The sequence below is a fragment of the Lonchura striata genome, chromosome 1 (assembly GCF_046129695.1).
Source record: "Lonchura striata isolate bLonStr1 chromosome 1, bLonStr1.mat, whole genome shotgun sequence".
NCBI classification, from domain to species: domain Eukaryota; kingdom Metazoa; phylum Chordata; class Aves; order Passeriformes; family Estrildidae; genus Lonchura; species Lonchura striata.
The window spans coordinates 74,736,807-74,760,332 of NC_134603.1; the positions used below are offsets into that span (position 1 = coordinate 74,736,807).

General features: G+C 42.0%; 1 protein-coding gene across 1 annotated transcript in view; it reads right to left on the reverse strand.

The window, feature by feature from the left end:
• Positions 1 to 366: 366 nt before the first annotated feature.
• MYO10 (myosin X) overlaps positions 367 to 23,526 on the reverse strand; it is a 183,565-nt gene continuing 160,405 nt past the window's right edge. The window contains exons 29-41 of the mRNA XM_021546725.3: positions 15,059 to 15,152; positions 14,227 to 14,282; positions 12,548 to 12,690; positions 11,935 to 12,129; positions 10,683 to 10,840; positions 9,274 to 9,397; positions 8,017 to 8,314; positions 7,091 to 7,298; positions 6,465 to 6,601; positions 5,539 to 5,659; positions 2,644 to 3,096; positions 2,088 to 2,279; positions 367 to 1,808 (exon numbers count right to left, since the gene is read on the reverse strand). Of these exons, the coding sequence (XP_021402400.1) occupies positions 1,698 to 1,808; positions 2,088 to 2,279; positions 2,644 to 3,096; positions 5,539 to 5,659; positions 6,465 to 6,601; positions 7,091 to 7,298; positions 8,017 to 8,314; positions 9,274 to 9,397; positions 10,683 to 10,840; positions 11,935 to 12,129; positions 12,548 to 12,690; positions 14,227 to 14,282; positions 15,059 to 15,152 (2,290 nt within the window). The 3' untranslated portion in view covers positions 367 to 1,697. The remainder of the gene's footprint in view (positions 1,809 to 2,087; positions 2,280 to 2,643; positions 3,097 to 5,538; positions 5,660 to 6,464; positions 6,602 to 7,090; positions 7,299 to 8,016; positions 8,315 to 9,273; positions 9,398 to 10,682; positions 10,841 to 11,934; positions 12,130 to 12,547; positions 12,691 to 14,226; positions 14,283 to 15,058; positions 15,153 to 23,526) is intronic.

Genomic DNA, 23,526 nt, shown 5'->3' on the forward strand with positions numbered 1-23,526 from the left:
TAGTGTACAAAGGCTATGTACACTATGAAGGCATTGCATGCTGCCCTGCCATGATGTGGCTGCCTAATAAAAATAAGCCATCTTTCATCAGGGCTACATAAACAGCAAAAGCTACACTTACACATTCACTGTGGCATGGAATTGCTCAGCAGCACTTCCCTCTGTGTTGTAAAGACACATAGCATGGACAAGAGCACCTGCCCCAGTAACAATACACAGCACATGCACCTTTCCAAGCAAAAGCATGCACACCCACACCCACACACCGACACCCACACACATGTAGCCTGTGCAGTAGGCTTGGCTCTTGAGAAGACAGGAAATTAAAGTTTTGCTGCAAGTCTGACTTAGTAGGAAATAGAAACAGAGCACACAACATATATTTTCTTTATTGCTGGACTTTTTTTTTCTCCCAGTAAGTAGGCATGATTCCTTAAAGGCTGAGGTTTTTAGACATTTTTAACAACAGTAAGGTTTTTCAGGTCTCTTTTTTTTTTCCTGTGGACAAAAAGATACCTTTGAACAAAGTTTTGCCGTATATTACAGTATTTCTGTACAAAAATAAAGGTCTAAAATCAAATTATTATTAGCTGATATTCCCCAATTTATTTACAGGGTACTGTCAAGAACCCTCATCAGGCAACCAGGTAAAATATTAAAGCAGTTGCATTGTATAATGTTGCCTTTTCTAGTCAACTCTGAAGGGCTCTGGCCTTAGGCAGTCAGTCTGGGTTGAGGAGTCCAGCCAGAAGTATAAAACAGTGATGTCTTTCAGAGTAAAAATTAATATTAAAAACTTAAGCTGACATTATGGAGAATTGAACTGATAACTGTATTTCCATATTAGGGTAGTCTATAAATATTCTCAGCTACATCTCTCTTTATCATACAGCAGATACAGAATGCAGACTTCTGCTAGTTTTATGGTAATACATATTTGCAAAAGTAAAATCAGTGTATGAAAATTTTGAATTTACTTGTTAATAAAACCGCTTATAAAGTAACCATACAATTGTAACAACTATAACTCTGAACTATTAAAATGTACAGAAAGACTGTTTACACCATTGCACATACTTATTTCCTTTGCTTCAAAAGACTTGTGAAACACAGAATAAAATTTGTCAAATTTTACTGACAACTCAAATACATATGCACAGTGTGCACATCCATGGAAGCAAGGGGAAACAAAGTGTTGGCATCCATCAGAAAAGCTGCCAGCAGCACTCCAAAAAAATATACATTGCTCTTCTTCCCTTCCCCTTCCCACCTGTATACAGGCCAGTAGATTAGTGCAGAATGGATGATGATAACTTTGTTTTCAGTGTTCTGAAAGGATAAAGGAAATCCTCTTGACTTTTATCAGCAATTTAGTTCAATACAAGTTAGGCTTAATATTGTAAGGCACTTATTACTGCTTGTATTGCAGTGGATCAAGTCTTAAGGCATTTGTTACATCAACAGAAGGTAATAATGCTTTGGAAAGTTTTGAATGAGCCAGCAGTTCTAGTATGTGACTATTTCAGCTGATTTTCCCCTAACCCCCCTGTGGTCTTTCTAAAATGTTTGAAGATATTTTCCATTGAAACTCTAGTTCTTGGTTAGCTTGTCAACAAAGGTGATCAATGTCCCCAGGTCGTTCTGAAGCCCAAAGAATGATATATTCTATTTAGGGTGCAGTAGAACTGGTTTTGTTTTCACCTGGAGCTGCCCCGACTTCCATGACTACTCACGGATCTAGAGGTGCTGTAGCGTTTTTTCACAATCATACTGATGTAAGCTTTCATCAGCTTTGCAATGTCAACCACCTGCCAAGAGTATGAAGACCACAGTTCTTAATAAGGTAACAGTAAATGAATTAATTTCTTTGGACACTAACATTGTAAAACTGTCAAGCTTTCAACAAAACCGTTTTGCAGCTAAACAAATAAAAATACTCAGCACTTCTCTCCATGTCATTCTGTCAGCCCTTTAGATTTACAGGGATCTTGAACAAATCTCTAACATTTGCAGCCATTACTTGAATTACTAAGTGGCCTGGCTATGAAAACAGGAAGACCACAATAACAAAACTACCTTGCTCTTACCTCACTAGTTTCAAAAAGCAGTTCTCTTTCATCCACCATGATCTTGTATGTATTGGCAAGCGGAGCACCAAATGACAAGATATGTTCATACTGGAACACCTCCAGAGGCCTTCCTTCCCCACGCTTGTAGACAGAAACTGCATCAGCACTGACTCCAAGCCACAACTCCTGTGGGAATCCCCCTTCTTTACACTAGAGAAAAAAATGTAAATTAACAGCAGGGGAACAGTGGGAGCCACACAACACTTACCGTTGATGTTTTTGTCTGTAGCCATTTGTTAAAAAGTGCATATTGCTTGTCACTCTTTAAGTGTAGCCTTTTATACTTCTTATACTTGTTTGCAACCTGTCAGAATAGCATTCTGTCCCTCTGTTTTATGGTTAACCAGTGGATTTAAATAGCTAAGTTCTTGCTAAAAGCAGGCTTTTAATAGATCAGTGTTTATTACATCAGCTGTCTGAGCATTGTGATACTGTATTTATGGTTTCACTGCTCTGGAATGAAATCATCACCTGTACAGTGTAAGCTGTAGTTTGAATGTTCATATGGTCTTACCTCTACATCAAAGAGTGTTGAACCATAGCCAGGCCATTCCTTAATCAAAGCCATGTACTTTGCCATGGCTTGCTCCTGATTAATCCTCTGGAGTTTTTTCCATTTGTCCATAATACTAGTCGTGGAAGCTGAGATTTCCTCTTTGACCCACATGTCTAACATCTGATCCTCCTCAACCTTCTGTTTGCTGACAGAGCCACTTCGGAAACTCCTCCGCAGTGTTCCTTCAAGAAAGCTGGCTCGTTTCTTCTCGGCCTTCTCTGATGCAGTAAATGTTTTGGTTGACTGTGTAATCCTAGACTTCAGCTTTTGCAAGGGATAGACTTCTTCCAGTTCTGGTATGGTGGTGTGCACAGTGTAATCTCCCTGAAGGTACTGAAGACGCAAAGCTGCAAGGACCTGGAGGGTTTCCTCTGGAGCAGGATAATGTCCTTTAATCACTGCTTCATGAGCCTATCAAGGGGGGAAAAAATATAGCTTTTTATAAAGCAGCCTTTGAAAGACATATGAGAAACAAGGAAAGTAAATCTACTTCCAGGCCAACCCAGGACCTGAAATAAATGATTCATTAAATAAATCAAATGGGGTAAATCTCTTGGCAAATTTAAGCTGGATAAAACTGGGTTTATCAGAAAAACTGCAAGGCAACTGAGGAACCTGCTAAATGGGAATTACTTTTACTAGGACAGCTTTTAGTGAACTCCCATATCTAAGAGTAACTGAACTATGAAAAAGGAAAATAAAATGTAAAGAGGAGAAAACAGGATTGAAACATCTGATTGCGGAGAAGCCATCTATGTTCAAGGGCATTAGGAAGAAACAGGTCTCCTGATTTGTTTACAGCTATTAATAATCTGGCTGTGAAAACTGATGTTTCCAGCCAAGCCAAACAAGCCAAGCTCTTAGTACAGCTTTGTAATTTTACTGAGGGGAAATAATACATCTTCAATAGATCCCAAATCAAGATAGTACAACATCTATATATTGCAGTGTTCTGTAGCATCAGGGATGAGATTCTGAACCAAGAAGACTCTTTCAAAATCTCTGCTCTCTGCACACTCATTCAAACCTGTGAAAATGTGCAGCACCTAGGTGTTTTCTTTCATATGACAGCAGTAGAAGAAACAAACATCCATCATGTCTGGAGATCCAGGAATTTCAAGTTCAGTAAACACACAGAGATAACTCACAGCTAAGTAACAACCAGTTTGTTTAGGTGTACAAAATGTGCCTTTAAACATGCAAAATGGTTTACCTGAGATTTGTACACATGCAGAAGAAAGAGCTGTCTTTTAGAAATGGATGGACAGTATTTTAATGAGGAAGAACTAAAATATTTTCTTCAGTGACTTATGATCATTAAAGGATTCAGACTTTAAAATAATGGAGATTGCAGAGTTAAAACTGATGAAAAAAGGGAATTTTAATAATTGTCTGAAAAAAGTTGATAACAGACATCAAAAGCAGATAATTAGAAAATATAGAACAGAATTGATGTTATAATGTAATGTTACCTCTTCAAGGTATTGCTGTAATATTGCTGGTAGGGATTGAATGTCCTGCTTTATAACAAATACTACTGTTTTTGGCAAGACATGACATAAAGTATTTGGCTAAACACTAGTCAGCACAGAATGCCACATGAAAACAATCTGCTTCAGCAAATGTGCTTGTTTTTGCTGTTCATACAGAAAACTGCTTGAATCTGCTTCTTAAGCCATTAATGTAACATAGCAGACTGGATGCAGAGTTCCCAGATATTTTATTCTTGCTGTTTGAACTTCTTCCCAAATAAAGGAAATGGAGGACTCCTCTAGAGGTCACAACAGACAGACAGATTTGCCATGATTCTAAGCCCAGCCAGGGCAACCTGTTGCCCAGATCCTTCAGCCAACAATAAACAGTTCTGCACTGAGCTACAGCAATAGGCTGTGGAAGAAGACTTTCGGTAGACTTGTGTCTTAAACTGAACAAGGAAGAAATACTCTATTACAGAGAAGATGTAGAAGGGGAAAACCCTTCATATGTATGAAAATTGAGGTACGTCAGTTCTTGATCACATCAATCTTGCTCACCAACAGAATGTCAGTGTCTTGGTATTGCAAAGAGACAGAAATCTTAACCCTATACAGAAATCTTTATCTGTGTCTAGTGTCCACTGAAAGAAGTTGACTACTGGAAGAATTTTTAATCATTTGCAATACAGTAGAACAGGAGAAGATCAATCAACAATAATAAAAGCCATCAGTGAGTTTCTGAGTAACTATAGGGATTGATATAATAGAAATCCATCTGCTTATGCATTTAATTTTCATTAGAAATCAATTTAACTTATGTTTTTCAGTGTAGCCTCATTCTGGGCTCAGCATGTTCATTTAGTGGATTTCTGTTCATCACAGCTGTCTTACTGCTGAGACTGGACTATTATACTATGGTACTTATGAAACAATCAGTTTTTGAAAAGATAAAAGGCTATTGCTCTATTAGATCTGTACAGTTGCCAGCAGGAATCTCTTATTAATTTGCTGCCAGTCACTTTTTTCACTTTATTTCTTACAATTTCTTCAGAAAATAGTTTAAGAGAGGAAAATTAAAAGCAAGTATTTATTCTTTTTTATGCAGCTTAGATCCAGTTATTAATTTTTCTACCACTGTACAGAAAGCAATTGGTAAATAATGCAGAAGTAAGAAACAACACTAAAAAAATCATACGTGCTTCACTTATGTCAAGATGGGCCTATATTGACTACTGAACTGCTTCCTTTGCTCTTGATGCTTGAGTAGTAGTAGTGCATTCAGTTGAACAGAAGCAAAATAATAACACTCTCTTTGCTGCCTAGAACCTTCTTCCCCCTCCTCTTTAAAGTGCATCAAAACAGAATCTTTGTTCTTTACCTGCTCAAACATAAAGGCAAATTCCACGCTATCTTTCGGGACGTTTTCTGTGTCCAGGAAGCAGTAGAGCTTGAAGTAGAACTTCCAGGGCATCTCCCCAACTTCAGCAGTGGCAGCAAGCCTGGATCATTGTGTTAAGATGGAGAGAGATCAGATCTGTGAAATCAAACTCTTTTCTAAACTACCACCTGCAGAATCTAAGCAAGGCATCAGCTGAACTTTGTTTTATGTGTGTCTATGTATTTAGAGCCTACAGCAAAATCAAGGACAAATGCTAGCTCAGTTATCAAGTCAAAGGTTTCTAACCCATATTCACTTAATAAATGTTGATTTTAGATAAGTCAGGTGTTAATAAAAGCAACATTATTAAGTCCTGTTATAAAACTGCACAACACTTAAAACATGCCTTTTTTCCCCATTTTTATGTGGATAATGGCGGTCGATTGCCATGCATAAAACGTAAGGATGACAAACAGGTATTTAGGCTTGTATTACATCTTCTTAATACAGTGCTTGCTATAGGTGGTTTCAATTTTACTAGTAACAGAAATGTTGTGACCTGTACTGTGGTAACTTCCACATGAAGTTAGACAGTCAGGATGGCAGTGACTGCCTGGAGTCAGTTCTCACAGTCACATCACCAGTAACGGTGGAAAAATTTGTAGTAGTGGAGAAGAAAATGTAAAAATAGCGATGAGATATATTACTCTACTGGTGTCAGGACAGAAGAAAACCAACACAAGTGACTATTATGTCTTTTAAAGAAACTAAAAAAGAGATCCTTTTGTTCCAGAAATGGCCATGTGTACAATTCAGCTGCATCATCACAAACAAGCAAGTCAAAGAGGAAATTCAGCATTACTGACACTGGAAATTTATTTAATTGCTACTTATTAGAGTGAAGAGAGAAGGAGAGGTACACTTACTTTTCAAACTTTGACAAGACATCAGCTACAATGGTTCTGCTTTCAATTGCTTTATCAGTAGTTCCGTTGTATTCAAACAAAGCAAACATATTTCTGCTATCCTCCATGGCCAAGCCACGAATTAATTTTTCAACCACCTAATACATCAAAAAGCCATAGCATGGAAAAACAGTACCACCGAGTACGACACTTTGAAAAAAATTAGAGCTAGGTTTTACATTAGGCTAAAAATGTGATTAACTTGTCTCATCAGCATTATTAATTGTTATCAAATTCCACTGTAATTTTTATTCTTTCAGAATATGTATGTGCTATCTCCTGGCCAGACATAACCCCCTGTATTTCACCAACTCAGCAAGAGTATTCCAGTTTTAGGAAGCAGCTTGGCTCTCATACGCACCAATGTCTACTAAAGTTTTTATAGCAGGGATTTCTCCAGAACTTATTGTGGCGAGGGACAGCTGTCCTGGGGAGACAGCACTGTAAGCCTTTCCTTCCCAAAAAGGAGAGACTGGCAGAGAAAGCACCAGAGCTTCCAAAGTGTAACAGCACTACTGCTGCCTGGGACTGGCAAGTGAAGGGACATGCTGATTTTGTTACAAAGACATTCTGTCACCACTTCTCACCTCTCCAGCTGTAGTGTGTGAGTTGATTGCAATCTTGCAGGAGCCCCCACCATGGCAATAAACTGTGGATGTCATCTCCTGCCTGCCAATCAGTGCTTCTATTTCATCTCGCGATGGCACAAACTCTCTGCACTTGGTTTTCTTCAGAGATTCATAAGTGAAAAGTGCGTATTTCTCCATTTCAGTTCCTGGAAACTGGTCACGAACCCTGTGAGACAAAGCTTATTACTTCAAGCTGCCAGTCTGTGAAGTTTGCTTATTTGAGAATTATTTTCCCTGAGAGTATTTCTGTATCCCGTACACTGTTTACTGGCATGCTCCAAGGCATGCTCCAAGTACAGACAAAGCTTTTCAATTATTGAGTTTGTTGGTGGACTAACATTCCTAATGACACATTTTGCATTCCTCCATTGCATCATAGCAAGAGGAACTCCACATTCTGGTTAATGCTGAACTAACAATGATTTTTTATTATTATTATTTAATGTTCACTAATATTTTAAAATCAGATTTACAATCATAGGTTTGTACCTCAAATACATCTTTAAATGTGATACTGTTCTTTTATGTGCACGTTGCATATCTCATAAAATTCAGGTAAGTGGGATGAAGAATTTTTAACAGTTTGGACAGTTTAAAATGGGACCTGAGATGGGCTGAAAGTAATTTAAGTTTATACAGTTACAGGAAGTTCTTTTGCCAACATTAAGGAACTGTGCATTCAACTTTGTGGCATTTTGCTTGATTCTTCAAATGTGTGTAATTCCATCCAGACCAACTCACACATACTTTTCCTATAACATTTTGTTTTTAGAGTCACTGTTTGGCATAGCCAGCTTGCTAAGTGAATACCACTTCAAGTCTTACTTCTAGATATCTAAATACTGTTAGAAGTTGTGGTGCTTTAGTAGATCAAAGGTTCTCACCTTTTGAGATGAAACTTGAGATATTTGAGGATGCCGCGACTGGGCAGAAAGGTGCAACTCATGCAGGTGAGTATTTGCCAACTATAGAGGTTCCCCACGCTCCCAGGGTTAGGCACTTTATTGGTTTGCTTGATGAGCTGACAGTAGAGCTCATCTCGGAGAGGTCTTAAGTCATGTCCTGTTTGGAGGATACCTTGGATTATAGGGATGGGATCAGACATAGACTCCAGCTGCTGTAAAGAATTAAATATCTTGATGGCTTCATCCTGCAGAGTTGTGTAGCCTTTGTCTTTCAGCACTTCAAAAGAAATATTGGAAGAAATATGCTTAGATGAGATATGAAAGAAAAAGCACTCAGGCTTAATGTGGAAATTGCTTAATGCTACTCTATGACCCTTGTTATGCAGGATATTAGAATCTGTATTTTCCATTTCAAATGTATGATGCAAACTAATTTTATGATCTTATTTGCTATTGAAATTTGTGAAAAGGTGTATCTTGATTGATTTCTTTTTTGTGACAGAGAGCTTTTCTTTCAGAGTGAGTCACAGTGCAGAAGTGCCTTATCACATTCCATATTAACCTCTCACCCTCCTCCCAAGGATGAAACCTGTGGTCTGAGTAATATCTTGTTTAATATGCCATTGTAATCTAAGATAACCAAATCCTTTTTAAGGATACCAAGTTCACAGTCATCAGTAGTCTGAACCATTCATTCAAAAGAGACTTCTAAATTAGTGTTTGAATCAAGAATATTAAAAGAGAGGATTACACTTATTTCAGGACTAAACAAAGCATTACTTTTTAAAACCATGTACACTCTTAAATCCTATTTCCTATAAATAAGGCTTCCTATCCCATTTTATAAAATGTACACCTATTAATTGGAAGCTGTGGCTGCTGCAGCTTCCTGCAGAGGGTAAGAATCAACAATCACTTGAGAAGAAGAATATGATTCAAGGGGACTGAATGAATCAGGTTTAGTTGCTTATTTCAGTGCAAGACTTTTCAAACTCAGTCTTCTTAGCTGTATTGCTGAAAGCAAGAGAAACCTTCCCTTCTGTAACACTCTTGAAGGAATACCACAAGCCCATGGCTCTATGCTAGCAAACTGCTATTCTCAAGAGAACAGGGAATCTTGTATATTTGTATTATAAACATGTATTTTGCCACCATTACTTCTCTGTAGACTTAAAAATTCTATCCTCTGGTTTAGTCTTTCATAAGGAAAAGTGGTTCTATTATTGGAAAACTTACAGTTTAGATTGATGTCCCCATATGGCAGTGGCAGTAATGGTGAGTGCAGTGGATGATGAGTGTAACGGAGAATTGGATTCCTCTTATAAATCTGTTCAACCACATCAGCATTCAGGCAGTTTTCCTATTGGGGTAAGAAAAAAAAAAAAGATGTTTTGGGGTCCAGCTTTAAGAATAATGCAATGTGTTGTGCCCTTAGGTTGGTTGTAAAAAACTGAGCAATCAGTGTTACCAACACTATTTGGTGCAAAATCCAGTTGTGGATGCTGTGGCTGCCATGGCATGCTGTGGGCTATGACTGCTCAGTACCTGCCAACCTCAGGCCTTGGACAGGCTTGCTTTATCTGTGCAGTAAAAAAACCATATAGCAAAGCTGCAGGACACCAAAATGAAGTGTCATAACAATTTCTGAAGTGTATTTTCATTTTATATTAATTTTTATTCTAGTAATTCAAAATGGCAAATATGATACCTGTATTAAAGTTCCATTTAAAAGTATTTCTCCAGCATAACTAATTGGCCTTTCAGTTAGAAACTACACAAGCTATCAAACAGAATAGTCCAAAGTGCTGCTGTAAACCTTGTGCACCCACTCTACACTTCCAAATATTGCTCTTACTGTTCTTCTCGGACCAGGTTTGACAGATATGTGACCACTGTCTTCTATCAGACCTGAATTCCATATATTTCTCCTGCTCTTAAGAATAGCATTCATAATCTTAGAACTGAGAACTTAATGCTTCTTTTCCATGAGAGAAGAGGTGGCACTCTCTCTAAGGGAAAAGGTCAGTAGCAGTTCTCCCCTCTTGCCTATTTCTTTGGTTTCTTGTGAGAATCCTTATCCTCTCATAAATGCACATTAGAAAAAAGCTACAGTAGGACATTCTCTGCCTATGTGTGCACTGTCTCCAATGAGATTGTAAAACAGTAAGCATTAATTGAATGTTTTTCTCATCACACATATATGAGATGCTTAGCCCATGCTATAGTAAGAAAAGAAAAGAACCATAATGACAAAAAAAAAGTCAGAAGAGCTGTTTAGTCCACATCATGGTGTGCTGCTCACTGTGGACAGAGCAAACACATCTGCTAACTCATGAACCTAAACAATGTGCTCTACTGCCAGGTACAGCCTGTTAAGTTACACAAACCAGTAAAACTTGTTACTAGTTTAATGGAAAAAAGTTATCCCTCTTACCCTCCAAGCTGCACTTCAAAGTTTGCTCTTCTACTGTTTAGACAGAAATTCCTTTATCAGGTCAGAGAATACATTTAGGTTTCACAATTTTAGTCCATGTCACTGTATAATTAAAACGAAATTTTCTGTTTTATTACCCAATATAGCAATTCCAAAACAAAGATTTAAGGAACCATTCTTTCTCAGCCCGCGCCATCCTGCCTGTGCCTACCTTAATATCCTGAATAAGCTGCTGAGTTGGAGTATCAATGGGTGCCTTTGTGTCAATCACATTCTGGATGGCACTTGACCAGCGGGTTGCCTCATTAAGCAATTTTGTATGGAGACGGTAACAGTGTTTGCGTCCATACACGGTCACATTCCAGTAACCTGGCACAACAGCAAAATTGGTCATCATTACAAGCTGCAGCCCAGCAGACACCCAGTGTTGCATCCCAGATCAGGCTGGCAGTCTTTCAGGAACTAAAGTTGTGTGAGTTATTAAGTATCACAATACAGATACTGTGGTATTAAAGGAGATTTTCTCCTTTAAAGAAGCCTGGGAGTAGCCTCATACTACAACCATGCATCATGAAGCTCCCTGTTTTACCCAGCAATCTTAGTAAAAGTCACTGTAAGACAACACTGTTAATACTGTGGAATACTCTTAGGTCCTTGTAGCTTGTGGGCCCTACTTCTCCAGTCCTGTCTGTAACAGGAAAATCTGAGACAGACTTGCTTTGTATGCGAGAGTCTTTCATAGTCCATGGCACATGTCAAAACATGCATAAAGCACAGACTACCTCCTCTGTCTTTAATTTTACACCAATGAAGTGGAAACTGTAACAGGAAGAGCATTTCAGTTCAAATTCTCTCGCTGCATCACTGTATGGACTTTTTATGAAACAGATTCAGTAAAAGGAAATGTGTTTCATCTTTCACTAGTGAAAGCCTCTCTGAAGTGTCAGTGACCCCAGTGAGATAATACAGGACTGTCAACAGTCGTTTCTCATTTAGAAACAGATGCTTCTGAGTTGAAAACCTGTTCTGAAAATGCACAGTGGAGCTGACTCAGGTGTAGGATGTAGGTTACCACAAACTGGTTTCTACTCTGCATTTTCCTTATATCTGCTTCAATGTTGGCCCTCATAGTTCCACATAAAATAATGTATGAAGAGCATGCTACCCATGTCTTTCCCCAGGTCTTTGATGTGTAAGCATAAGTGTTCAGACTAACTTGGCAGCAGTGTCAGTCTGTGATAATTTGAATGTTGTTGAGAAGAAATTTTACTCCTCTACCTTTGTTTTTCACCCAGTAATCCCTGTAGAATACCTCAGTGACTTGGGAACTGGATTTATTAATGGAACTGCACCCATAATAATCCACTTAAAATATTCTCATGCATTGTTTCTTGCACTACTAGCTAGAAGGACATACTTGAAGGCATGCTAGAAGGCATAATTGAACAAGAGCAAACTATTACCTGTCTCTTTGAAGATTTTTTCATCAGGTGGGACCACTGAGCAGAGGCTGTTCAGGACCAGTGTACCCAATTTCAAAGAATTTTTCTCTGAACTCTTGTAGTAGTCCAAAGAATTGTGTGTCAAAACAAACCAACGCTTCTTTAGTTTTAATGAGCACATTTTTGGATTGTTCTTTACTTCCTTGTGTAGCCACCCTGTTTAGGACACAATTTGAATCACACTTCTTTCTCTTGAACAGAGTTGGACAAAAGTAGGTTGCTAAAAGTAAGTTGTATACTTTCAACAACAACAAAGACATTATGTGAATTGATACGCTCACATATGAAACAACATCAAGCAGAATTATCAAACAAGAAATTATAAAATTAATATTAAAATCTTTCTATTTTGATTTTTCACTAGAAGAACTATCACTGAAAACTGCCATCCCAATAGAAATGGCATCCTCTAAAAAAAATTTCAGCTGTATTAATTTGTGAGTAAAGTCCCCCACACAAAGAAGAGGCTGCAACACTAATCGTGCTGGCATATTACCCACACTGTATTGTGGGAACAATCTCTTCAAAGCATAACAGATGTTATTTACATTTTACTGCCCCACTCAGTTCTTACCCCTCACAATGAATTCTTGTCCCTCCACTCTAGTGTCCCCCTTTGACCTCTGAAGCAGGGTTATCCAATGATGCATCTCTTCAGGAGTGTCAGCATTACAGTGAAGAACACGATTAGCAGTGATGATCACAAATGAATTTGGTCTATGAAAATAAATGACAATTGAAACAGCCTTTATAATCAGCATACATATTGTTTATATCACTCCCAATAATCATAAAAACTATTAATAGTTTGCATTTTCTATCCAGAAAAAGACTGTCTACCTCTAAGGTATTACTTAGTTATCACCTAAAGAAAAATTAAGTATTTAAAAAGATTTAGTTATGTTACATTCACACCAAAATGCAGGGGCTATGAATGGTGGGAAAATTCACATTAAACTGCAACTTGTCATATCTCAAAAAAAGTCTGTGGTGAGAAAAATGTCCAAACTTTAATTATTCACTTTTGCATGTGAATCAGAACTGTTTTAGGGTCAGATCTATTTAGAGTATCTGCTTCAGCAGCTACATTAGCTAAAACAAACTACAGTGTACAAAGGTCTATAGTAAAGCAGCATGTGAACATGGATTCTTTTATTTTTTAATGCAGTGCAACCCAATTCACAGAGAATACAATCTATTTTTAATGAGAGTATGGCTTTTACCCAAACCTACACCAGGATTCACTGAAGCATGAAGGACTAGCCCAAGAGAAGTGTGCTGATGGCTCTCTGAATCAGACAGGCAGGTTCCTTGGACTACAGTGCTTGCTTTAACCCTTTACCCTTTACCACTAATGTTTTCATCTGGAGCAATCCCTCAAAACATAACATAAAATCCCCCCATGAGACTAAAAAAACTCAATGTGAAAAATGCTTACAAGAAAAATGCTTGACTTATTGCATTAACTTAATGCAGGAGAAATGCTAATTTAAAATTGTGAAAGCTCTGGATATTTGTGTTGTATTGTTTAGGAAACCCGGGCTTGTAAATTCACTGTTACTTCTAGTATCAGTGTTTTGGCAGGCCAAGGACAAAGCACTAACTTAAAACCAGCTGCATATGCACAATGAGGAGAAAATGGAGCAAGCCCCTGCAGTTCAAATAACACCTCACATCCAGTAACCTTATAAACCAGTTGTAGTCTGAACCCAGATTACTTTTTATTTCCCTAAACACCAATAGTAGTTCAAGAACTAAGAAAAACCTGACATTTTTGTTGTTCTTATTCTGCAGTGTCTTTGTTATAAGACATTTTTATTCTGGGGAAGTAGTTTTCATCTCTGAAGAATACAATATTCATGAAGGAGAAGCTGAACAGAAAAAAAAACATTAAAATTAAATTTTCTGCCTACTACATTACTAAGGAACTCAAAAATCAGCTGTTCTTTTTTGTCAGGATCATTACTGGTATAAATGAAAGAAATACGTAATCTTCCAGTTTTGGATCACTTCAGGAGCTGAAGAATTTGGATATGAAGCAGTGTCATGGAAGTTAGTGAAGCCTCCCCAAAATGCACCATCATTCCTACTCCATGTTTTAACATGTGGTGTTTAGTGCTATGAAAAGGAAAGCAATAATGAATCATTTTAATACATGTTTGGCCAGTAGAATACAGAGACTAAAGCATAAAGTGTCTGATTTTGGCTAGAGACAAGAGAAAAAGAAAGTCACCAGGCATGGTTCTGACTTACCTATCTGGATTGTCAGCAGCACAGACAGAATCAATTAGTCCTACATCAAGTGTACCCTATAAACAAATATCCAACCAGAAAATGAGGAAGACATTCACTGTTACATTACTCACAGTATTCCTCTGAGAGACAGGAGAAAGAAGCAGCAGCTTTGATCAAGCAAAATGAACTGCAGGTTTGTGCATCAGTTTCTCTTAACCATTAAAACTGCTGAAGGCAAAACTAAGAGACTTGGACAAATACATCCAGTAAAAGATAATTTGTAGTTAGGATGGACACAGCTCAAAAACTGCTCTTTTCTATGCTTCCAAACATGCTTGAATTTTTCACTGAAAATTGCCATCCCAATAGAAAAAGCATTCTCTCAAAACAAACTTCTAAAGCCATTAAGCAGAAGTTTTTGTTTTCCTTTGCTTGATATTAGGTTCCAGATGTATTCTATTAATTACCAATGGATGTTGTACAGAATGGTAAATGAAGGATCAGAGAAATATTGACTTTTTGACTCTTGGGTTTTTAATTTACTCATTAACAGTATCTTTGCAAAATTTCAAAATCAAGCATACACTGTGATGTGATAGGGAAGTGGACCAGAAAAACCACCCCCAAAACCAACAGCCATTTTTCATCAAGGTGAATGATGGGAGAAGACTCAGAAGTCACCCTCTCTCCTCGTACAGGTACGGGACCAAAGACATGGGAGCTCTAGCCAGTGTCACAGCTACCACCACATTTAAACAAAGCAGGTTGTGACTCTCAGAGGCTGCAACACCACAGTAGCCCTGTTTTCTAAAAATACTTGTTTTTAAAAGTTCTTCAGATGTACACTTACCACAGCATTCTGTGGATTTGCCTGCTCATCATGCATCTCCCGGATCTCCTGCTCTGTGGACGCATGGACTTGACTCAGTACACTGAACCACTGGCTGGGGAGAGAAAGGCAGCAATGTAAGTAAAATTTTGGCTCTGCACAAGCCTTCTGTCACCTTTGTTCTGCAGAGATGTAGCAGGTTCTGCAAGTTTTTGAAATTGCTTAAGATTCCTTTTGTCAACAGGCATAAAAGCAGCAAGGCTTTATGTCAGTTCAAGTAACACTGGGTGCAAGCAAGCTGCTCCAGGTCTTCCATCCAAGCTTGTGTCATACCCTTTCTTCCTGACAAAAAGTACCTTGTACACTAAGTGACATCTCTGAAAAACTGTGCTGTAAGCACACTGAAACATCTGAGTGCTTGGAGAGTCTTTGTAACACATTCCACACGTTTCATCTGGAATAAAATATATTGCTAGCTACACACAAAGCTGTTAATGGGAATCCCAACCTTCCGATTATAAATTGTGCTGCACCGATAGTGTAACTGGTGGTAATTTCTTACAGTGATACTTCTGCAAAGACCACCCAAGTACATTGAGTTCTCTCACAGAAGCACAAATGAGAGGGAAAAAAAAAATAAAACGCCCAAGCAAATACCTCTACAGATTTTGTTCTCTATGGAGCACTGAAAAATCCAGCTGCTGGAAGGATGAGCAAATTTGTGCCACTCCAGTGGCACTGTACATATCCACAATAGGAAAAATGGCAGAGAGGTTTCCAGTGCTTCAGCCCCTAGTCCTAAGCAGCAATTGCAGATGGATTTAATTCCAACCACAACTTCTGCTTCTGGGAAACCTCCATCCTTTATCACTTGTACGTGATAAAGCTCAACTGCTCTAAGGAATCCCAGTGAAATCTAAGGGCAGAGCTTGGCCTGTTCAACAGGTTCCTAAATGCCATTCTTTGAGATATGAATTTGCCATTCTAATGAAAACCACCTGGGGTCAAGTTTTCAAAGGGCTCAAAAGCCCAGCCTTTAATACAGATTCCTCACTTTGCTGCAGAAGCTCCTCTGCCATCACAGGGTTGAGGAAAAACTCAACCTACTGCAAAACTACTGGACTCAAATATGAAGTTATCTTTTTTGCAATTGCTTTTAGACATGGAATTTTTGTGTAGGACACTGAAGAGCTACCTCCTTAACTCCAGCATTCAAAGCCAACTGCTCCCCCAAAATGTACATTTATGGAACTGCTAAAATAGCTTGAGAAAAACTGTGTAGGCTGTTAAACAGTACCATCACTGCCATATCCTAAATTCTTTTTATTGGCTTGCACTTTTATTAGAAACAGTGCAATGAACAAAATGAACAGTGCAATGAAGCAAAATGAAGATTGAGAGTGTCAGATCATAAAGCAGATGAGAACATATTTAGTTCTGATTCTTTTTTTTAAGTCTCAGAGACACCCACAGAGAGGCCGTACTTAACACTTTACTGGATGTAAGGCAATACCACAAAAAAAGGAGAGAAGCTGTCATCTAGAGAGGAGGAATGACCAGCTGAATTAAAACTGAAAATGAAGTAAAGAAACTGAAGAAAACTAAGCCTCACCAACCAAAAGATTACCACAAAATAAATTAATCTTTCCTTTCTGGGCTCAGGAATTGCAAAAGTATTTAAAGTGAAACTTTCTATTTCAATTAAAAAAAAAGAAAAACTACTTCCTAGCACTGTATGCGCATCTAGTGATAATTTATGGATGGATTTTAAAGAACAATTCAGAGTTTTCCTGACTTCATTTAATCTTTGTGTAAACAATAAAAACAAAACGAATCATGGCACATTGCAAAAAACAAAGGCAGACTTTATTTTTGCTTTTTTCCCTGCTCAGGACCTCCTTTGTTTTTCAGCTGAGTCCGAGAACACAGAAATAGGGAAAAAGGCTAGGGATTTGAAAGGAACAAACCCTCAGCAATGGCTGCCCACTGAAGTATTACTTCTTCAGTAATAGTAACTCCTCTTCTGGGGGCCTGTGCCATGTTTTTCTTGTTTTTTTTCCCTTAATTTGAACAAAAAGCAGCCTCAGATCCTAATATAAGCCCAGGTACAAAATATTTTTGCAATAGCAGATGTGGACCAAACACAGCCCAATTATTCATAGTTCATTTTTCAAATGCTTTGTTAAAAAGGCTTTGATTTAAGCCTGTCTGCAAATCCTTACACATCTTTGTCATTAAGTCTTCTGGGATGAGTGAGAAAAAAGAAACAGGAAATACAGAGGTAAAAGGTAATTTAATCTGGATGTTTTGTTATTCACACTATATACAACAAGACTGTATAGTGTTTCCTCCTGTATCTTTAAGAAAGAAATGAAGGAGATACATGGCAACAGACAAATCTGTGTGCTGATAATTGCTTATTGGTCCCTAGGGCACGTACACAAGTCTGGTAGAAGAGAATTTAGCTAAGCCTTCATTTTAAAATATGCTTACATCCCACAGGAATCTTAACAGTAACTGCTAGAAAGCTCCTTAGTTATTTTAAGGATAATTTTAAGGATACCTAAAAAAATGTTGACGGATTTTGCATTGCTACATCTACATCTGTACTCAGGGTCCTGTGATATAGGGAAGGCATTCTACCTTTGCAAAGAACAGATTATGAAAGAACTTTTGAGGCTTCTGAGCCTCAAGTGATATTGACAAAGGCATGCTGTATTCTGGCCTTGGGGCAGCAAGGCAATGAATAAGAAGCTCTGATTACTAAGCTAACTTTATTTAAATGCTTGATTTTTACAGGCAAGAATATTATTATCTTGCATGAGCTGTGGCATGGCGATTTTCTTTTAAAGACGCTCTACAACTGATAGGACAAGTCAGACTTGCTCCCCACTGTGGTAGATAAGGACAGGCGAATGGAAGATTTTGGGATGTGACGGAAAGCAAAAACCATTCCCCCTCACCCTGCAACATGTTATCTATTACCCCCAGAACATGTAACCACACCTAACCCAGTAGTTTTCCACTCCTTACTAACCCTAGAGACCCTACTAACTCCCCCTGATGTAGCGAAGTCCCCCTAGGCTATATAACCCCATGAGATAATAAAGGCCATTTGACCATCCACCACATGGGTGTCAGCGCGTGTTGGTGGCCCAAGTGGCCTGTGCAAGACCAGGCTGCCGTGCTGTTCCTTGCAATCAGGTCGCCTTGCCTTCCCCTGAAGGCAATATATGTGGTGCTGAAACCCGGGAAGATTCACTCGGGTAGCAGGTGTCACCTGGAGAGGGGGCAGCAGCCAGAGCGGTGAGACCGTATCCTCGGCGAGGGAGACGTCCCAGGACCCGTGATCATCATGGACACCGTGGCAAGGGTCGTAAGTGTGATTCATAAGCAGTAGGGTACTAAGTGCAGACTCAAAGACTTTTATCTTGCTATAGCAAGGCTCCTTGAGCTTGGGGTGATTGAACGCCCTGTGGATGTATTACATTTGGAGATATGGGAAAAATGCACAGCCACGCTGGCCGAGGACACGAAATCCTCAGGCAGTGGCAGAAGCCTTAAGGCATGGGGCAAAGTAGAAAAAGCCCTGCGCGGAGCGCTGGAAGAACAGGACACATGGAGCGTGGCGCGCACATGTTTATTGGTTACACCCAAGCTAGGGGTAGGAACGGGAATGCAAACTGCCCCTGAGGGCGATCCGCCCTGGAGCGGGGATCCGGGGGGGCCCGACGCATCACCCCCCCTCCCCGGGCTAGAACCCAAACCCCCCCTCGAAAACTTCCCGAAAATCCATGGTTTCCCCATCGCTCCCTCCGCTGCTGGTCAGCAATTCAGCGCTGGAGGTGCAGCAGCACGCGCAATCCTTTTGGCAGGGACTGGCGAAGGAGGCCAGAAACGCAGAAACCGCGGCTCAGGAAGAGATCCAAGCTGCGCCACCACCCCCGTACCCTGCTGAAAATGGCTCCAGAGACCAAGAAGATGGGCGGGGCGTGGGTGCACTCGGCGGGAAAAGCCCGGAGGCGCAGGGTTTTACTAACGCGCATATGCAGGACAAAGAGGAGGAGAGCGGCAGAAGGCACGGAGCCAATCGGCAGCCATGCCGGACACTGCTACCATTTAAGGGAGAGACCTCCCCCTGCAGGTGGCAGGGCAAGCCCGGGGGGCGGGAGCGGTGCCACCCCCGCGGGGAGGAGCGGGCTCGGAGCCGGACAAAAGGGCACCAAGCCCCCGAAGTTCGCTGGCATTCGACTTCCGACTTGGAGTCCAGCAGCACCAGCTTGGAAGAGCTGATGGAAGCCGGCTGGGACTCTCAAACAGAGGGAACAGAGCCAATGCAATTTAAAACAAAACCGAGTAAATCTTTAAGCCGCACCAAAAAGCAATCACAATATGAACCAGCCCAGTTTACCGACTGGGGAAAAATAAAAATAGCCTGTGCTGAATGGGCCCCAGCGGCTACCATCCAAGCCTTCCCGGTGAGGATCACTGGCCCGGAAGGGAACCAGCAGAGGGTATATACTCCGGTGAACCCAAAAGATGTACAGTCAATTGTCAAAGCCATTGCAGAAAAAGGAATCAATTCGGCCACGGTCTCCACTTTAGTCGATGGTCTCTTTGGTAATGACGACTTACTCCCCTTTGATATTAAACGAATAGGTCACATGATACTTGATGGTGCAGGAATGATTGTGTTTAAACAGGAATGGGAGGATAATTGTGCAAAGTTACTTGATATGCAGGAATGAGAGGATAATTGTACAAAGTTACTAGCCCAAGCATCTGGCATGGGGCAACCACTGAACGGCTCGAGCTTATCCAGGCTGATGGGAAAACATGATGATATGACCACGCCTCAGCAACAAGCCACGCAGATGCGGGCTGAGGAGGTCAGGGCGACCACTCAGGCTGCTAGGGAGGCTATTCGTGCCGCCTCTCGGGTCGTGGTAAAGCCGTTGCTGTGGTCCACTGTGAGGCAGGCAGAGAGCGAAAGCTTCACGCAGTTTGTAGATCGCCTGCAGGCAGCAATAGACTCCTCTACCCTGCCGGCAGAGGCAAAGGACCCCATGGTATCTGACTGCTTGCGCCAGCAGTGCAACCCTGTCACCAAGGATATCTTACGCTCCCTGCCAGCCAGAGCCAGCCTGGCTGACATGATCAGACATGTAGTAAGGGAAGAGCACCTGACACCCATTCAGGCAGCCGTCCACACCCTGACCAGTACCATGGCATGTTTCAAGTGTGGTGAGGCAGGTCACATCGTGGTGAACTGCCCCCAGCCAGCACAGCAGTCTGCGGTGGCACCCCCACCCCAAGCATGCTCGAGAGGGCCCTGCTGGGGCTGCAGGAAGGGGCACCTCACCAAGGACTGCAGGTCCCAGCCCCAGGGAAACGGGAAAGGGAGGGGGTGCGTGGGCCGCACTCAGCCTCTTCCCGCCGCGAATGCAAGATGGCCCATCTATGACAACCCCCAGTGGGGTGGGGCACCCTTATACCCCATACCCCCACAGGAGGCAGCCAGCTTCGTACCCCCGCCAGCGACACAATTGCAGAATTTCACAACACAGCCTGCGGTACCTTTGTACCCACTACCACCGCAAGCAGCACCTGTGCCGCAGGGCCAGCAGGGGGCGCCCCAGAGCGGGACCCCTGGGTGGCCCTGGCCATCTAATAGGGAAGGAGCCCCCAAAGGTGTGGGGGACATGCCATCTTTATGGCAGTCAGGACCCCCACGTAATAGGGCTTCAGTTTTGGGCAGACACAGGAGCAGACTGCTCAATTTTTCCCCAAGCACTGTGGCCCCGACACTGGCAATGCAAAGAAGTCCTCCCAGTGAACGGAGTGGGAGGGCCATCCCGGGCATGGAAAAGCACCCAATTAGTAGCTATAACACTTCATACAAAAAAGGGACCAGAACAAACAGTGGCAATCTAGCCCTACATTTTGCAAAATTCTCCACCCCTGATAGGAAGAGACATCCTTGCTATGTTAGGAGTCAGGATTACAAATTTATAATGAGGGCCACTGCCGTACACCCACTGCTGCCAATCAAACTGACTTGGAAATCACCAGACCCCATATGGGTCGAGCAGTGGCCCCTGTCAAAGCCTCGAAGGGCAGCCTTGCTGGAACTGGTCGACTGTGAGCTGCAAAAGGGTCACATAGAACCCTCCACCAGCCCGTGGAACACCCCCGTATTCGTAATCCCCAAGAGATCTGGAGAAGGTTATCGTCTCATCCACGACCTGAGGGAGGTGAACAAGACAATCCAGCCCATGGATCCAGTTCAGACACTGCTGCCCGCGAACTCAGCCATCCCCGAAGGGCAGACATGCGCGGTGCTGGACATCAAAGATTGCTTCTTTTCGATACCCCTGCACACTGAGGACAAAGAACGAGTCTCCTTTTCCATCGTGTTCCCAAACAGCGAGCAACCTAACCTCCGCTTCCAATGGAAGGTGCTACCACAAGGTCTTGTGGACAGCGCAACCATATGCCAGATCACCATGGACAGGGCACTGATGCCAGTCCGGCACTCCCACCCTGCTGCAACCATCATTCAGTACATGAACGACATCCTCATCGCCACACCATCAGCAAGCCAAGTGGATCACTTGGTGTCCACAATCATGGAAACTCTCCAGGCCAACAGCTTTGAGATTGCAAACACGAAGATCAAGAGAGGACTGTGCGTGACCTTCCTGGGAGTGGGGATCACAAATTCCTACGTGACCCCCCACCAGGGTGAAGGTCCGCCGAGACATCAAGATGCTCCATGACATGCAGCGCCTTGTGGGATCTCTGCAGTGGCTCCAAAACGTCATCCTAGTTCCTCCAGAGGTCATGGACCCCTTATATGACCTCCTGAAAGGAAAACACCCCTGGGACCCCACGCAAGCAGCGAACTCGCTCGACTTCATCGAACATCAGATATCCACTGGCACGCTTGCCAGGTGGAACCCAAGCATACCACTGGATTTATATGTCCACTTCACGCAGAAGGGAGGGGTGGGAGCACTGGCCCAAGGACCTTCCGAAAAATCCCAGCCGATCCAATTGGTGGTCCTCGGAAGACCAACTCGTGCATTTTCCCCAGGAGTTGAATGCGTTGCTAACCTCATCATGAAAGGCAGGAAACTCGCCCTGAGACACCTGGGAACTGAGCCAGCAAGAATCCACCTCCCCTTCCACAAGCGACTGACCATGGAGTCAACCGTGATATCGGAGCACTTGGTCCTTTCTCTCACTGGTTTCGGAGGAGAAATCTCCTATCCCACCAAACCACCTTGGACTCAGCTACTGACCATTGTTGACATAGACATGCCACCAAAGGTCATGGATCGACCGCAGCCAGGACCGACGGTCTTCACAGACGCCTCCTCCACGACTTCTACTGCAGCAGCGGTGTGGCAGGCAGGAGAAACATGGCATTGCGTCAAAACATGTGACTCCACACTGTCCATGCAACAGCTGGAAGCAGCAGCAGTGGTCTTGGCATGTGGATTCTTCCAAGATGAACACCTCAACATCGTGACAGACTCTATATTCGTGGCAAAACTCTGCCTAGCCATGTCGAGACCAGGTGTTCAACATCTACAGCAGCCTCAATGCTTGAAGAGGCGCTCTCCTCATGACAGGGCACCGTGTCTGTCATTCACGTCAACAGCCACAACCCAGTCAAGGGTTTCTTCCAGACTGGCAATGACAAAGCAGACGCCGCGGCGAAGGGAGTGTGGACATTGCAGGAAGCTCGTCAACTGCACAAGTCATTCCACATTGGAGCCAAAGCACTGGCGAAAAGATGCGGGATCTCGACAGCAGACGCAAGACAAGTAGTGGCCACTTGCCCTCACTGCCAGAAGTCACCCCTATGGACCGGTGGGGTCAACCCGAGAGGTCTCAAGGCCTCAGAAATCTGGCAGTCGGACTTCACTTTCTGCGAACTGCTGAGGCCACGAGCATGGCTTGCAGTGACAGTGGACACTTACAGTGGAGTGATCGTGGCAACACAGCACCTCAAATCCAATTCTAAGGCCACAATTCAGCACTGGCTGACAGTTATGGCATGGCTTGGTATCCCCAAACAAATTTAAACCGACAATGCTTCCTATTTAATCTCCAAATCAGTGCAGGAATTCGCCTCGGTATGGGGCATCACCTTAGCACAGGGGATCCCATATAACAGCACTGGACAGGCCATTGTTGAGCAAGCAAATCAGACCCTAAAAGCCAAGTTAGAAGTACTGGCAAAGGGAGAGGGCTTTGCCAATTCCATTCCCCCAGGAGACCAAGTGCGTATGCTGGCAACCGCATTGCTAGCACTGAACCAATTCCCTAGGGGAGATGAGACAAACAGTCCCATTCGAAAGCACTGGGCCACCCGGACACTAGAGGAGGGCCCGCAGGTCATGATCAAAAACGGGCTAGGTGAATGGGAACGGGGCTGGAGACAGGTGCTTACGGGACGAGGGTATGCGGCAGTCAAAAAA